The sequence below is a fragment of the Caretta caretta genome, chromosome 3 (assembly GCF_965140235.1).
Source record: "Caretta caretta isolate rCarCar2 chromosome 3, rCarCar1.hap1, whole genome shotgun sequence".
Lineage (NCBI taxonomy): Eukaryota > Metazoa > Chordata > Testudines > Cheloniidae > Caretta > Caretta caretta.
In genome coordinates this window covers 205,259,205-205,274,173 of record NC_134208.1, presented here as the reverse complement: position 1 = coordinate 205,274,173, position 14,969 = coordinate 205,259,205, and the positions used below count along the sequence as shown (strand labels likewise).

Below are 14,969 nucleotides of genomic sequence, written 5' to 3'. Positions count from 1 at the left end.
AGAGATCTAAGGTACAAATTGATCTGGGGTAAGTGACTGGTCTCTTGCGACTAGAAGCAACCTGAATATTTTGTGATTTTTGGTGCAAGTGACCATTTATCACTAAGTTCAGCTTGCCTGGGTGGCATGAAAGTCTGGAGAGCCCAAGGGGACTGTCTTGAATTCCATGGTAAGACTGTTACCGTGATTTAGTTCATATTTGTTACTGGGTTGGTGAAATCTAATTATAGAACATACCACCAGCTTGGGGTATCTGCCCTGCTTTTGACAGTCTGCTCCGAGGTTAGCACTCTCAGTCGTGAGCCATTCCAGACAGCGTGACACTCTCCATGACCAGTCTATACTAAGGGCTTGGCTACACTTGCGAGTTACAGTGCAATAAAGGAGCCCTAGGCACACTAGTTCAATACCCATCCACACTGGCAAGGCACACAGAGCACTCTGACTCCGCGGCTACAGGGCTGCTGGTACTCCACCTCGGCGAGTGGAATAATGTTTGCTGCACCCTCGCCCCGCAACGCCAGTGTGAACGAGGTGTTGCTTTACTGTGCTCTGATCAGCCTCTGGAATCCCATAATCCCATGTCCCATAATCCCCTTAAATCAAGTGGCAAAAAGAAAAGGAGTACTTGTGGCACCTTAGAGACTAACCAATTTATTTGTCTGCAGACCCCCAATTGTGGACCAGGACGGGCCCCATTGTGCTAGACACTGTACAAACATCCAAAAAAAAGATGGAAATAACAAAATTAACAAGAAGAAGAACTCTGTGTAGCTTGAAAGTTTGTCTCTCTTGCCAGCAGAAGTTGGTCCAGTAAGAGGTGTTACGTCACCCGCCTTGTCTCTCTAATATCCTGGGAGTTGGGACCAACATGACTACAACACTGCAAACAAAATTGACAAGTAGCAGGTAAGGCGCTAGCTCCCATTGTGATTTTCAAGTCTTTGACGTGTTGCTTTTGTCTCATTAACTTGTGCTTTGGAGTTTCTAAATTAGCTTATTTCAGAGAGCGACAAATGACAGCAAGGACCACACTGTGAATAATTTTCTACCGAGAAAACTTCAACTCCCAAGATGCCTCCTTTCTGCCTCCATTTCCCAGCCATCCCAGGATCCCCTCTTCTTGGCTTCAGAGTGATTGCCCTGTTAGTCTGTATCAGCAAAAGCATCTGCTCCTCCTGCTGCAGTGCGGCAGCAGCATGTTCCAGGTGCGGCAGAAGCTTCCTGCCACTAAAGCTGTTATCGTACCTGGGAACGGGTCAGGCGATATCGAGCAAGCCAACTGGTACAGATGGGTGTGGGAAAGACTAGAGGAGGTGAGACGTGGTGATGACACGAGGTTTGATCTGACTGCATTTATTTACTCTTCTCCCCACCAGGTGTTTGGAACACCCTGGATCAGGCACCTGGCTTCTTTTCCTCGTCAAGCTGTGTGCCCCAGTCTCTGCTTCCCTTTTATGAGGTTTAGCATCTATGTTCCCTTTCTTTAAATCCACAGCTGGCAAGCAGGAGGGGGACTGGGGAAGGGTCTAGGCCAGTGGTTCTCAAACTTTTTTTTTTTCGCCGACCACTTGAAAATTGCTGAGGGTCTCAGCAGACCACTTAATGATCTTTCCAAATATTGTTTGTACTGTTAGCTAACTATTGTAATGCGCTTTGCATAAAAGTGCTATATATAAAAAACCTTAATAATAATAATAAACGTTGTTTGTTCTACAAATAAAAGCACACAACTCATATTTTAATATCAGTAGTCTTACCTTTCTAATGCAATGGATGTGCCCTCTCTCCCGCACCAGGACAGCCCCCCAAGCTGGGGCTGGGAAGGAGTGGGGGTGTTTCTCCCTGGCAGCCATAGCCCTGCACGTTCCAAATTCCCCCCAGCTGCCTTCTCACCCTACTGCCCCCTCCCACCTACCCCCTGCCTGTGCAGCTCCACTAAATAGGTGGGTGGCCCTTCATTCTCTCATGTTTGGCTGCCCAGGTGTGCACCTTAGAGGGAACTGTCCGCGGACCACCTGAATGGAGCTTGGTCCGCGGACCACAGTTTGAGAATCTCTGGTCTAGGCAGAACTTCTGTAGTGAATCAGAGAGCGAGAGAGAGAGATCATATAGTTTTTCTTACTCTAATAAAGTTCCTTGTTCAGCATTAGAAGTAAGTGACTTTCTCTGTGATTCTTGTCTTTGTCATATAACATCCCCCCCTCCCCTCAGGCTTGTTCAGACCTCCCTTTTGGGGGAAGATCCAGCACACTGATTTGAATGATGCATGAAGGATGCAGTATATGATGCTTTATTGCTCCTCTCGGGACTCTCACCTGGTTCCCTGTAATTCCACTCAGGTATTTCTGTTATGACGTTCAGCCACTTGACAGCATATGGAGGAGAAAGTTAGCACAGAAATAAGGGATCGCTCTTAGTGAGATGCAAGCACAAGAGTGCAGTGATTGGTCCCCCAAGGGAGAACCCCAAAAGGTATGTTTGAGAGAGATTGCTGGTAATTCAAATGAGGAGTATTTGTAAAATCAGCAATCTCCCTCCACCCAGGATATAATAATTTGCAGTGTGTACAGTGCTTTACGTTTTCAAAGGACTAGGTAAATACTAGCTACTCACTCTTCTCCGTGTTCCCCAGTCCACCTCAAGCGTTCAACCTTTCAACCTGACACACTGTAGCAAGGCCCGTCTTTGAAGACCCTCTGGAGGAAAGTGAGCAATCCAGTAGTTGTCTAACTTTGCTTGCTAAGAGACAACCTTTGACAGTGCAATCATTGGTATTCTCCACACAGATACCTGGTTTCCAGTGTATACTTCGAAATATGCCTGACCCAAGTAAGTCTGTTTTTTCTTGTCCCCTTATTTTGCCTTATCCCATGCTCAATATTTCCAGAAAATGAATATGAGCCTGCACTATCTCAGTGGCTGTCTTCATGCTTGGGGAGTTGGTGCACCCCCAGCCCACAAGGAGATCCATAGTGCATAGCCTGCTCACATGCTTTAATCGGGAGAGGGCTTGGGATGCTCATCTGAATGTTACGTGCACATACTGTGATGCAAAACATTGCTCGTGCACAGACAATACATGCTTGACTAAGACCTGCAAGCCCCAGAGATTCCACGGGGCCCTGGATGAGCTGGAGCAAACTGGGGAGCTCGGTGGGGAAGTGTTCATGAAGGCTGACATTCCAGATCGCTCTTTCTGCCAGTAGTTCTAGACAAATAGTCTCTGTCTCAGCCCAGTTTCCAGCAGACCCCGGTGTCCACAACACCACCACCACCATCAGGACTGGTGTCTTTGTTGGCAATCTCAGCCAAGAGGCCAAAGACTGAGCCGTGAAGGTTAAACTACACACTGACCCTTACACCTGGCACCTCCAGCTCCATGTGGAAGTGCTTTTTGGTGGGGTAGCATGGTTGGAATTTGCACAGCTGCAGTGTACACTTGATGCATAGTAGGGATAAACAGAGGCCTTTGGTTTCCAGGGCTGCTAACCTAACCCCTTTCCCAAGCAATAAGTACACGGAGAATTAAACAGAGAGAAAATCCCTGAAAGAGATGCACATAGAGCATGCCAGCCGGGGTGGGGAGGAGGAGAAGAGTTCATTCTTTGCCAGATAAGGAAGCACAAAGCAATTGAATCGCTTCTCTAAAAATCAGTTACAGCTCGAGAGAGAATCTGGCTGCCATTCATGGAATCAGAACTCCATTGCGATGAGCAGACTATCATTATTGGACACAGTTCTGGTGCGGCTGCTGCCATGAGGTACAGTACAGGGGACATTGCACAGAGCTTCATGTTTCACACTCTAATGTGATCAGGCCGATTTAAGCTAATGATCCCAGTTCTGCTTGACTTGAGATCAATGGCAAAAATACCCCCTGACATCAGTGTGAGTAGAATGCTTTTAATGGGATTAGAACCATGCATAAGGGATTCGGGATTGGCTCTGTATTGGGCCTCTGATCTGCCATTGAAGAACTGGATGTGTAACAATGGGGACGGAATGCCACGATAAAACACCCCCACCTCAATCGAATGTAATAGTTTGGGTGCTATAGCATTACATGATCCATCTGAAAATCCTTGGGTGACTTGCCTGTAGCTGTAACCTGTCCAAATCTTTTACATGAACTTCACCCCATCTTTGCAGAAAGGACATTGTAGAGCCCTGCTGTCAGATTCAGTCAGTTACTCTGTCTTGACTTCTGCTGTTCCCTGCTTCTCGTTCTCCTTTAAATGTAAAAACAATCTAGATTTTTTTCATGTTCTTAAATGATAGATTAGAAGGTAAAAACCATCTCCCAAAGGTGCAAACTGCTTAAAATGACAGGAACTATGTATTGTGTACGAGAATGATGTACAGCCGGCTTAGTCACCTGGTTCCTTTTTTTCTCAGGTTTGCAGAAACTCACAAGGTGTATGCAGTTATTTTAGTGTCTGCTTACGTTTCCGACTTGGGAGATGAGAATGAAAGAGAGAGCGGTAAGTTGATCTCATCTGATCTACGTGTGGCATTCTCTTGAACCAATAAAATTACTAGCATGACATTTCCTAATAATTTGAAAGGAGAGTCCTGTCCTTTCACATATGCCTGCTTATCCACAAACCGGAGACTGATTGCTTGACACTGGGCAGTCAGAAATCTTTTAAATCCGTGACTGCTCCCAGTTTGCATCTGGTCCCAAGAAGAAATTTATTTGCATTGGAAATTTACAAGGAAGTAAACAGGACATTGAAGATACCACAGAGAGGTTAGATTCAGTTCCATAATGATTGTTTTTGTGCCCTTCAGGATACTTTAACCGACCTTGGCAATGGGAGAAGATCAAGGCTAACTGCAATCGCATTGTGCAGTTTGCTTCCACAGATGATCCTTTTCTTCCCTGGAGTGAGCAGCAGGCAGTGGCCAATGAGCTCAACGCAGAGCTTTACAAGTTCACAGACAGGGGCCATTTTCAGAGCAGTGAATTCAATGAGCTAATCAGTGTGGTCCAGGGAATACTCAACAGGGCTGCTTAAAGCAGGGCCTGTTCATTGTGTGTAAAAAGAAAAGGAGGACTTGTGGCACCTTAGAGACTAACAAATTTATTTGAGCATAATGCGCCAATAAATTTGTTAGTCTCTAAGGTGCCACAAGTCCTCCTTTTCTTTTTGCGGATACAGACTAACATGGCTGCTACTCTGAAACCAGTTCATTGTGTATTTCCTTACCTTGGGGGCAGGAGGTGCAGGCTGTATTTTCTTCTGAGCTATTTGACAGCAAAGATCTAGAGCAGTGGCTTTCAAACTTTTTTTTTCTGGGGACCTGGGGACCCAGTTGAAGAAAATTGTTGATGCCCGCAACCCAACGGAGTTGGGGATGAGGGGTTTGGGGCGTGGGAGGGGCTCAGGGCTGGGGCAGAGGTACAGGGATGAGGGCTGTGGGGTGTGGCTGGGGATGAGGGGTTCAGGGTGTGGGAGGGGGCTGTGGGCTGGGGGTGCAGGCTCTGGGGTGGGGCTGGGGATGAGAGCTTTGGGGTACAGGAAGTGGTTCCAGGTTTGGGGGGGCTCAGGACTGGGGCAGGGGATTGGGGTGCAGGGTTGGGGTGCGGACTTGCCTGAGGCGGCTCCCGGTCAGCAGCGCAGCTGGGGTGCAAAGGCAGGCTTCCCGCCTGTCCTGGCACCGTGGACCGCGCTGCGCCGCGGAAGTGGCCAGCAGAAGGTCCAGCTCCTAGGTGGAGGTGCGCAAGTGGCTTCACGTGACTCTCGCCTCCAGGCACCGCCGTTCCCTTTGGCTGGTTCCCAGCCAATGGGAGTGCGGAGCTGGTGCTCAGGGCAGGGGCAGCGTGCAGAGCCCCGTGGCCCCCCGTCTAGAAGCTGGACCCGCTGCTGGCTGCTTCCAGAGCACAGCGCGGTGTCGAAACAGGTTTAGCCTGCCTCAGCTGGGCAGCTCCACCAATGGGACTTTTAGCGTCCTGGTCAGCAGTGCTGACCAGAGCGACCTGGTGCCTGACATGCCGCGACCCAAAGTTTGAAAAACGCTGATCTAGAGCACTCGCAGTCACAAAGCACAATTAAGACCATGTACCATGTGAGCAAAGCTTGAATCATCAGCTTGCCTGTTCTCTGGCAGCAGGCTCAGCCCCCACACTGCCAGGAACTAAGAAAGAATTGACTGTTCATGTAAAGGTTACAGATGGATGGAATGTGTAAGGGAATACAGTGGGAAGAAAATGAAATCTGAAAGAGAACAGCTAATCCAAGGGCTGGATGGGCACTGTTTGGGAAGTCCTCACTTTGCTTTAAGGACCAGAGCCAATAGCCATTGAACTCAATGACAGGTTTCAGAGTAGCAGCTGTGTTAGTCTGTATTCGCAAAAAGAAAAAGAGGACTTGTGGCACCTTAGAGACTAACCAATTTATTTGAGCATAAGCTTTCGTGAGCTACAGCTCACTTCATCAGATGCCAATGCACCAGGTATTTTCCACTGAATGCATCCGATGAAGTGAGCTGTAGCTCACGAAAGCTTATGCTCAAATAAATTTGTTGAACTCAATGGGCGCCTTTCCATTAATGTCAAGGGGCTTTGAATAAGGACCTCCTATAGCGTTGTGATCATACTTCCATGTGTTCTCTTTCCCAGTTCAGTTTTGCTGTGCAGCTTGTAGGACATGCCAATTCTTTCGCCCTGTCTTTTTGCGCTGATTAGATTAACGGTTTCGAGGGTGATGATGATTTTTGCTTACTTAAAAAAAAAATCAAAGCCTTTGCAATCTCACAATAACATGGCTTTTGTTACACAAAATATGTATTGTTTCTTTTAAGGAGTTTAGGCTGTTATGTGAGTCTATTCCAATACCTGTGGCTCAAGGCATGGAGATAGAGCCACAGATTTTAACATCAGAAGGGACCTCTGGCGGAACACAGGCCAAAGAACCTCATCCCCTAACACCCTGTGATGGTGTGCTTTAAAGCGACATCTTCTGCATTATTGCTGTCAGGCTGTTCTTTAATATTATTGTTTCCAATAAAATACTGACAGGTTGGTCTGAAAATTGGCAATGTAACTAAGTAGCTGCCACTCCATTAAAGTCAATGAAGTTACACCAGTCACAAAGAGCTATTACTCCAGACCAGACAACTAATATTGGTAATTAACACGATAGCATAGGCATGGATATTTTGGGGGAAAAAATCAGTGGCTGTGCAAGAAAAAGGGTATGGGATAAAAATCTCAGATATTGCTTTGTACTTCAGATAGTCTCCTTTTCTATTTGCTATGCAAACCTGTCATAGTGCAGCAATAAAAGGTCCCTCTTGCATTAGAGAAGTACATTCCTCCCCTGGTGTTTTGGGAAGATCAGTTAGACTTGTGAGGGCATTCTTTCCGGTTACCCATTTACTACTCTTCCAGCTCCACATGAATCGGGATGTGGGTTCAGGGTGTTGTTGCCAGGGAGGCGGTTTGTCTTGCTGCATACAGGACAATGCAAACTTTTATTAAATGCTTTAAAAGAAAAAAAAATACATTAAACATTTTACATAAAAATGATCAAATTAATCTGTGTATCACTGTGTGTAATTCCCTCTTCACTATATGTGCGTGTGTACAGGCCTGCATGCACACATAGGCCCAAGCGTATGCCTCTAAACTTTAGAGTCTGAAGTTTTTCAAAGAGAATAACTGTTGCTTGACAGTTTCTCAGAGGCTGTCAATTATCCTTGGTGAGGAAGTATCATTTTGAGGTGTTAGCTCTCAGGCCCTGATGTTAAACTCTCGTGGTATCTCCTCTCAAAACAGGATAAACACACACAGTTACGGAGAGCGTAAGCTTTTGGGGTACGTCTACACTGGGGCTTGGGCTGTGGGACTAAAAATTGCTCTGTAGACTTTGGGCTCAGGCCGGAGCCCAGGCTCTGGGACCATCCCCACCCCCTCATGGGATCCCAGAGCTCAAGTGAGCCCTAATGTCTTGACCAGGGCCAGCTGCGGGTGTTTAATTGCTATGTAGACATACCCTTTGAAGCCGGGGCTGTCCTTTTGTTCTGTGTTTGTACAGTGCCTAGCACAACAATGGGGTCCTGGGGTGCAGTACATAGAATTAACAACAGGGGAGGGATAAAAGAAGTGCAGTAAATGCTGCTTTGTCTCCTGCCTGGGTGGCAGTTCAGTTGCTGGAAAGCTACAAACAAAGTACATGCCCCAAGACTCCGTCCGACACCCCGGGATCTGGCTTTACTCCTCCGCTCTGAGAAGTGTCTGGCTGATCTACATTTAATTTCCTCTGGCCAATCTGGGGGAGACCAATCTTTTTCACTGAGGTTGGGCTGCCCAGGACAGCTTTTTGCTTGGAGAACTGGCCCCAAAGCCTTGCAAGGTTAGAGCTGTGCTGGCAAAAAGACAAGATGTCGGAAGAAGGAATAAGACAGAGGGTGCAAACTCTCATGCTGGGAGGGGGTGACAAGAACCTTCATACAGGGCATCACCATGGCACTGGTGATGTCATTGCTTGCCTTTTTGTCTGAACCAATCATAATATCCATTTCAGGGTCAGCAAGAAAGGCAACAGGTAAAGCCCCAGGTCCCAGCATGGGTGGCCGTAGTGATGACCACAGTGAAGAGAACGGCCCCTGTGAGACTGATGCCGCTGCCCCACTGAGCTATGTGCATTGCCCAGCACTCCCCAGAAGTGCACAGCAGGGTTAGGAAGCTGGTCTCATCTAAATGACCCAATCAAAGCACATTTTTGATGGTCCACGTACAAACTTTCCCTCATCTTGCAACGATTTGCCCGTTAGCTTGGGTAGCCTCACGAGCTGCCTGAGCCCTGTAGTCAGTGGATCTTTTAGTTCAAACTCCCTTTGCGTCACATCATTTCTTTGTCTCCCTTCTGGGCGTCCTTTCAACAAGAATTGTAACATCCCAGCTACCCAGCTAGTCACACCGACTTGCTTCCCGCTTTTCACGCCCTTTGAGATGTCAGCTCAGGGGAGGGCTCAGCACAACAGAGGGTTTTATGGATCTCCTGTCACTCATTGAGGCGCCTCTCTGTCATTTTACTGTGTGTGCCTGGTGTCGAGCAGAAACAACAAGGCGCTGTGTCTGTAGTGGGGACGAGCCCTCTGCAGAAGCACTCTTCGTTAGACTGAGCACCATCTCACTGTCATAATGGAGACTCCCAGTGCAGACTCCACGGGGTCAATAATTTGATTTGCAGATTGGTCCAGCACATCACAGTCATTTCACACACACACACACACACACACCCCGCCCCTATGCAGGCTCTGGCCTAAGGCAGCCTGAATTGCCAGGGAGCAGCCTCTTCAAATAAGGATGGGGCTTTTCTTTTAAGAGCTTCCTGTCTTGCTCATGCTGCAGAAGTCACGGCTATGCCAAACCTCTGCCCCCGCTGGTAATGGAATGGACGGAAATAGACCTTGCAGTAGAAAAGGGGGAAAAGATGTTGTTGTTTTTAAATCATTTTGAAGGCTACAGCTTAGCACAATGGGTTCACGGTCCATGACTGGGGCTTCAAGGCACTATGATAATACAATTAATAATCTTCTTCAGACTGGATGCTAAAGACCCACCCTATTCTCCAAAGGGAAGACATTGGATACAAATGCAGGACTACCCAGAATAGGCAGCAGATGGTGCTCGAGGAGCAGCAGATAAACCTAACTAGCCCTTCACTATTTCCAGTCAAATGTAACAATGAAAAGAGCCTGAGAGTCACAGGGCAAGTGGTTTCTCTATCAAAGATCCTGGTATATCATTATTGACACAGTCTGTAACCTTTGGACTTTTCTGTGGAAAGGTAGCTCTGGTAGGCATTGTTAAAGAGCACCTGTTAGCTCTGTGCTATCAGTATATGCCACGCAACCTGGCTACTGGAGTTAATTTTTTCTACCAGGAACTAAAGCAGATCTTGCATCTGATTTCCCAGATAAGAACAGTATTTGGGTGTGACTATCACCAGCTTGCATTTGGACTGTTAGTTTCAGATCCCCAGCCTGCTTTATAGGGCCTTCTGGCCAATGAATTTCTGATGTTTGAACGGTCTCTTGAGGGTTTGAATGCTAGTGAACCTCTCCAGGTCTACTTTAGTTAAGGTTTAGACCAGCATTCTGCTTAAAGCTTGACTCTTCTAACTGCTCTAAAATCAGCACGGGTTTTACTCGGCTAGATAAAGGATTCAGAAACACAGTCTGCTCAGACATTTTTTCTTTGGAGGCGAAGTTGAAATCCAGTCATAAATTCTAGATTTAAAGGTCAGCAGGCACCTCTGTGATCATCAGGTCTGACCTCCTCAAAGGGTCTGACCTCCTTAAAGCTGCTCAAAGATCTAAAGTTTATATGAATAAGATATTCCATTTTCAGTACAAAATCCAGAATCGTGGTTCCCTCTAAACCAGTGTCTCTCAACCTTTCCAGACTACTGTACCCCTTTTCAGGAGTCTGATTTGTGTTGTGTACCCCCAAGTTACACCTCACTTAAAGACTATTTTCTTACAAAATCAGACATAAAAATACAAAAAAGTGTCACCGCTCACTATTTTTCAGTTTCTCATTTTTACCATATAATTATAAACCACTAGTGAATGCAAGCACAGCCATACACTGCCACACTGGAGTCCATCTTCTCAGTCAGACCAAGGAAACTGAAGGAGGGATAGCTCAGTGGTTTGAGCATTGGTGTGCTAAACCCAGAGTTCAATCCTTGAGGGGGTCATTTAGGGATCAGGGGCAAAAATTGGGGATTGATCCTGCTTTGAGCAGGGGGTTGGACTAGATGACCTCCTGAGGTCCCTTCCAACCCTGATATTCTATGATTCTAATTTGAAAAAGAAAACTGACTGTGTTTATTCTGAGTTTGCCGGCTCTCCTGAGATGGACAGTGGAGACAACATAAACCAAGTTCAGAAAGGCCCAAATGATAGAAAACTTGTTCTTTATTTACTGAAACACATTTTTGCTACACCCAGCAGGAGTTTGATTTCAGAGACAGTGAAATAAAATTAGTAGCACCCCAGGGTTCCTATGAGAATCAGGGCCCATTGTGCAAGGCACTTTAAAGACACAGGTAGACAGATGCCAACTTGAACTGCTTAATAAACCAGTTCTTCATTGGTGATGTGCTCTAAGACTTCCAAAATACATTCACATAGCAGGAGGTCTCTCTCATTTCCAGTGCCATCCATCCATAATATTGCGCACATAACAAGGATATGCTGAAATTTCAGCTTCTGGTACTTGTTATTTCTTGGCAAATCAGTTTCTAGCTCTAGTTTGAAAAAAACGTTCATTGCAGGAGGCCCAGTCTCAGACCAGGACCCCACTGGTCATTCACAATCTACCTTGGACAGTTAACCTGAGTAGACAAGACAAAGGGTACAGAGAGGTGAAATAACTTGCACAAGCGTACATAGCAGAAATGGCAAGCTGGAAGTCATGAGACTCCAGTCTTATGATTCCCTTTTCATTGCCCTACTCACTAGACCCATTGTGCTAGGTGCTGCACAAACACAGAACAAAAGTCTCTCCCTTGTACTTTATGCTAATTATCTTTCTGTGAGTAGACAATGGATCCTCAAGCAAGGATTAGAGTAGCTCAGGTTTCCTGAATCAGCATTCCTGTTATCCTCTCAACACCCTGAGGTGAGGACTAATTAGTCTGAAAGATAAGTATCCCTCCACTATGTCACAGCTCATCTGCCTGGAAACTTGCTCCTCTTGAAATTACTATTAAAAGATGTAGCGCTGCAACTGTGATCTGGTCTACTCTCAAAAATTAGATCAACCTTGTTACATTGCTCAGGGCCTGCACTGAAGCAAGGCTAAGTATTATCTAGACCATCCCTGACAGGTGTTTGTCTAACCTGCTCTTAAAAACCTCCAGTGATGGAGATTCCACAACCTCCCTGGGCAATTTATTCCAGAGCTTAACCACCCTGACAATTAGGAAGTTTTTCCTAATGTCCAACCTAAACCATCCTTTGTGCAATTTAAGCCTACTGCCTAGCCTCAGTGAATACGGAGAACAATTTGTCACCCTCCTCTTTATAACAACCTTTACATATTTGAAGATTGTTACGTTCCCCTCTCCCCCACCCCCTACTCAGTCTTCTCTTCTCCAGATTAAACAACCCAGTTTTTTTAATCTTTATTGTCCTAGGTCACATTTTCTCCAGCAGAGGCCTTGTCAGTGCAGAGTAGAGTGAAAGAATTGCTTCCCGTGTCTTGCTTACACTCCTGCTAATACAGCCCAGAACGATGATTTTTTTTTTTTGCAAGCGTTTTACACTGTTGACTCATATTTAGTTTGTGATCCACTCTAACCTCCAGATCCCTTTCCGCCGTACTCCTTTCTAGGTAGTCATTTCCCGTGTTGTATTTGTGCAATTGATTGTTCCTTCCTAAATACTTTGCATTTGTCCTTATTGAATTTCGTCTTATTTATTTCAGACCATTTCTCTCGTTTGTCAAGATCATTTTGAATTCTAGTCCTGTCCGCCAAAGCACCTCTAACCCCTCTCAGTTTGGTATCATCCACAAACTTTATAAAAGCATACTGTTTATGCCATTATTTAAATCATTTATGAAGATCTTGAAAGAAACAGATTTAGGACAGATCCCTGTGGGATCCCAGTCAATATGCCCTTCCAGGTGGACTGTGAACCATTGAGAACTGCTCTCGGAGCACAGGTTTTCATTTGGTTGTGCACCCACCTGATAGCAGGTTTGTCTAGGCAGGCTATATTTCCATAGGTTTCAGAGTAACAGCCCTGTTAGTCTGTATTCGCAAAAAGAAAAGGAGGACTTGTGGCACCTTAGAGACTAACCGATTTATTTGAGCATGAGCTTTCGTGAGCTACAGCTCACTTCATTGGATGCATACCGTGGATACTGCAGCAGACTTTATATACACGCAGAGATCATGAAACAATACCTCCTCCCACCCCACTGTCCTGCTGGTAATAGCTTATCTAAAGTGATCATCAAGTTGGGCCATTTCCAGCACAAATCCAGGTTTTCTCACCCTCCATCCCCCCACACACAAACTCACTCTCCTGCTGGTAATAGCCCATCCAAAGTGACAACTCTCTACACAATGTGCATGATAATCAAGGTGGGCCATTTCCTGCACAAATCCAGGTTCTCTCACCCCCTCACCCCCCTCCAAAAACCACACACACAAACTCACTATCCTGCTGGTAATAGCTCATCCAAAGTGACCACTCTCCCTACAATGTGCATGATAATCAAGGTGGGCCATTTCCAGCACAAATCCAGGTTTTCTCACCCCCCCCAACCCCCATACACACACAAACTCACTCTCCTGCTGGCAATAGCTCATCCAAACTGACCACTCTCCAAGTTTAAATCCAAGTTTAACCAGAACGTCGGGGGGGGGGGTAGGAAAAAACAAGGGGAAATAGGCTACCTTGCATAATGACTTAGCCACTCCCAGTCTCTATTTAAGCCTAAATTAATAGTATCCAATTTGCAAATGAATTCCAATTCAGCAGTTTCTCGCTGGAGTCTGGATTTGAAGTTTTTTTGTTTTAAGATAGCGACCTTCATGTCTGTGGTTATGTGACCAGAGAGATTGAAGTGTTCTCTGACTGGTTTATGAATGTTATAATTCTTGACATCTGATTTGTGTCCATTTATTCTTTTACGTAGAGACTGTCCAGTTTGACCAATGTAAATGGCAGAGGGGCATTGCTGGCACATGATGGCATATATCACATTGGTGGATGGGCAGGTGAACGAGCCTCTGATAGTGTGGCTGATGTTATTAGGCCCTGTGATGGTGTCCCCTGAATAGATATGTGGGCACAGTTGGCAACGGGCTTTGTTGCAAGGATAAGATCCTGGGTTAGTGGTTCTGTTGTGTGGTATGTGGTTGTTGGTGAGTATTTGCTTCAGGTTGCGGGGCTGTCTGTAGGCAAGGACTGGCCTGTCTCCCAAGATTTGTGAGAGTGTTGGGTCATCCTTTAGGATAGGTTGTAGATCCTTACATTGGTCAAACTGGACAGTCTCTACGTAAAAGAATAAATGGACACAAATCAGATGTCAAGAATTATAACATTCATAAACCAGTCGGAGAACACTTCAATCTCTCTGGTCACGCAATCACAGACATGAAGGTCGCGATCTTAAAACAAAAAAACTTCAAATCCAGACTCCAGCGAGAAACTGCTGAATTGGAATTCATTTGCAAATTGGATACTATTAATTTAGGCTTAAATAGAGACTGGAAGTGGCTAAGTCATTATGCAAGGTAGCCTATTTCCCCTTGTTTTTTCCTACCCCCCCCCCCCCCCGACGTTCTGGTTAAACTTGGATTTAAACTTGGAGAGTGGTCAGTTTGGATGAGCTATTGCCAGCAGGAGAGTGAGTTTGTGTGTGTATGGGGGTGGGGGGGGGGTGAGAAAACCTGGATTTGTGCTGGAAATGGCCCACCTTGATTATCATGCACATTGTAGGGAGAGTGGTCACTTTGGATGAGCTATTACCAGCAGGATAGTGAGTTTGTGTGTGTGGTTTTTGGAGGGGGGTGAGGGGGTGAGAGAACCTGGATTTGTGCAGGAAATGGCCCACCTTGATTATCATGCACATTGTGTAGAGAGTGGTCACTTTGGATGGGCTATTACCAGCAGGAGAGTGAGTTTGTGTGTGTGGGGGGGTGGAGGGTGAGAAAACCTGGATTTGTGCTGGAAATGGCCCAACTTGATGATCACTTTAGATAAGCTATTACCAGCAGGACAGTGGGGTGGGAGGAGGTATTGTTTCATATTCTCTGCGTGTATATAAAGTCTGCTGCAGTATCCACGGTATGCATCCAATGAAGTGAGCTGTAGCTCACGAAAGCTCATGCTCAAATAAATTGGTTAGTCTCTAAGGTGCCACAAGTACTCCTTTTCTTTTTATATTTCCATAGTTTGCTTATGAGAAGGTCATGTGAGACAGCATCAAAAGC

General features: G+C 45.9%; 1 protein-coding gene across 4 annotated transcripts; it reads left to right on the top strand.

Moving 5' to 3' along the window:
• The first annotated feature begins 1,106 nt into the window (after positions 1-1,106).
• RBBP9 (RB binding protein 9, serine hydrolase) lies at positions 1,107-5,383 on the top strand. Of its 4 annotated transcripts, none has more exons than XM_048842462.2 (6): positions 1,168-1,316; positions 2,343-2,475; positions 2,790-2,832; positions 3,659-3,764; positions 4,399-4,484; positions 4,795-5,383. In XM_048842462.2, exons 2-6 carry the CDS (start codon positions 2,425-2,427, stop codon positions 5,019-5,021), a joined length of 513 nt encoding a protein of 170 aa, XP_048698419.1. In that variant the 5' UTR covers positions 1,168-1,316; positions 2,343-2,424; the 3' UTR covers positions 5,022-5,383. The 4 variants fall into 4 exon arrangements, with proteins under 4 accessions (XP_048698417.1, XP_048698419.1, XP_048698418.1 ...); XM_048842461.2 differs by lacking the exons at positions 1,168-1,316; positions 2,343-2,475 and adding exons at positions 1,361-1,462; positions 2,215-2,342; XM_048842463.2 differs by lacking the exon at positions 1,168-1,316 and adding an exon at positions 1,362-1,462.
• The last annotated feature ends 9,586 nt before the right edge of the window (positions 5,384-14,969 follow it).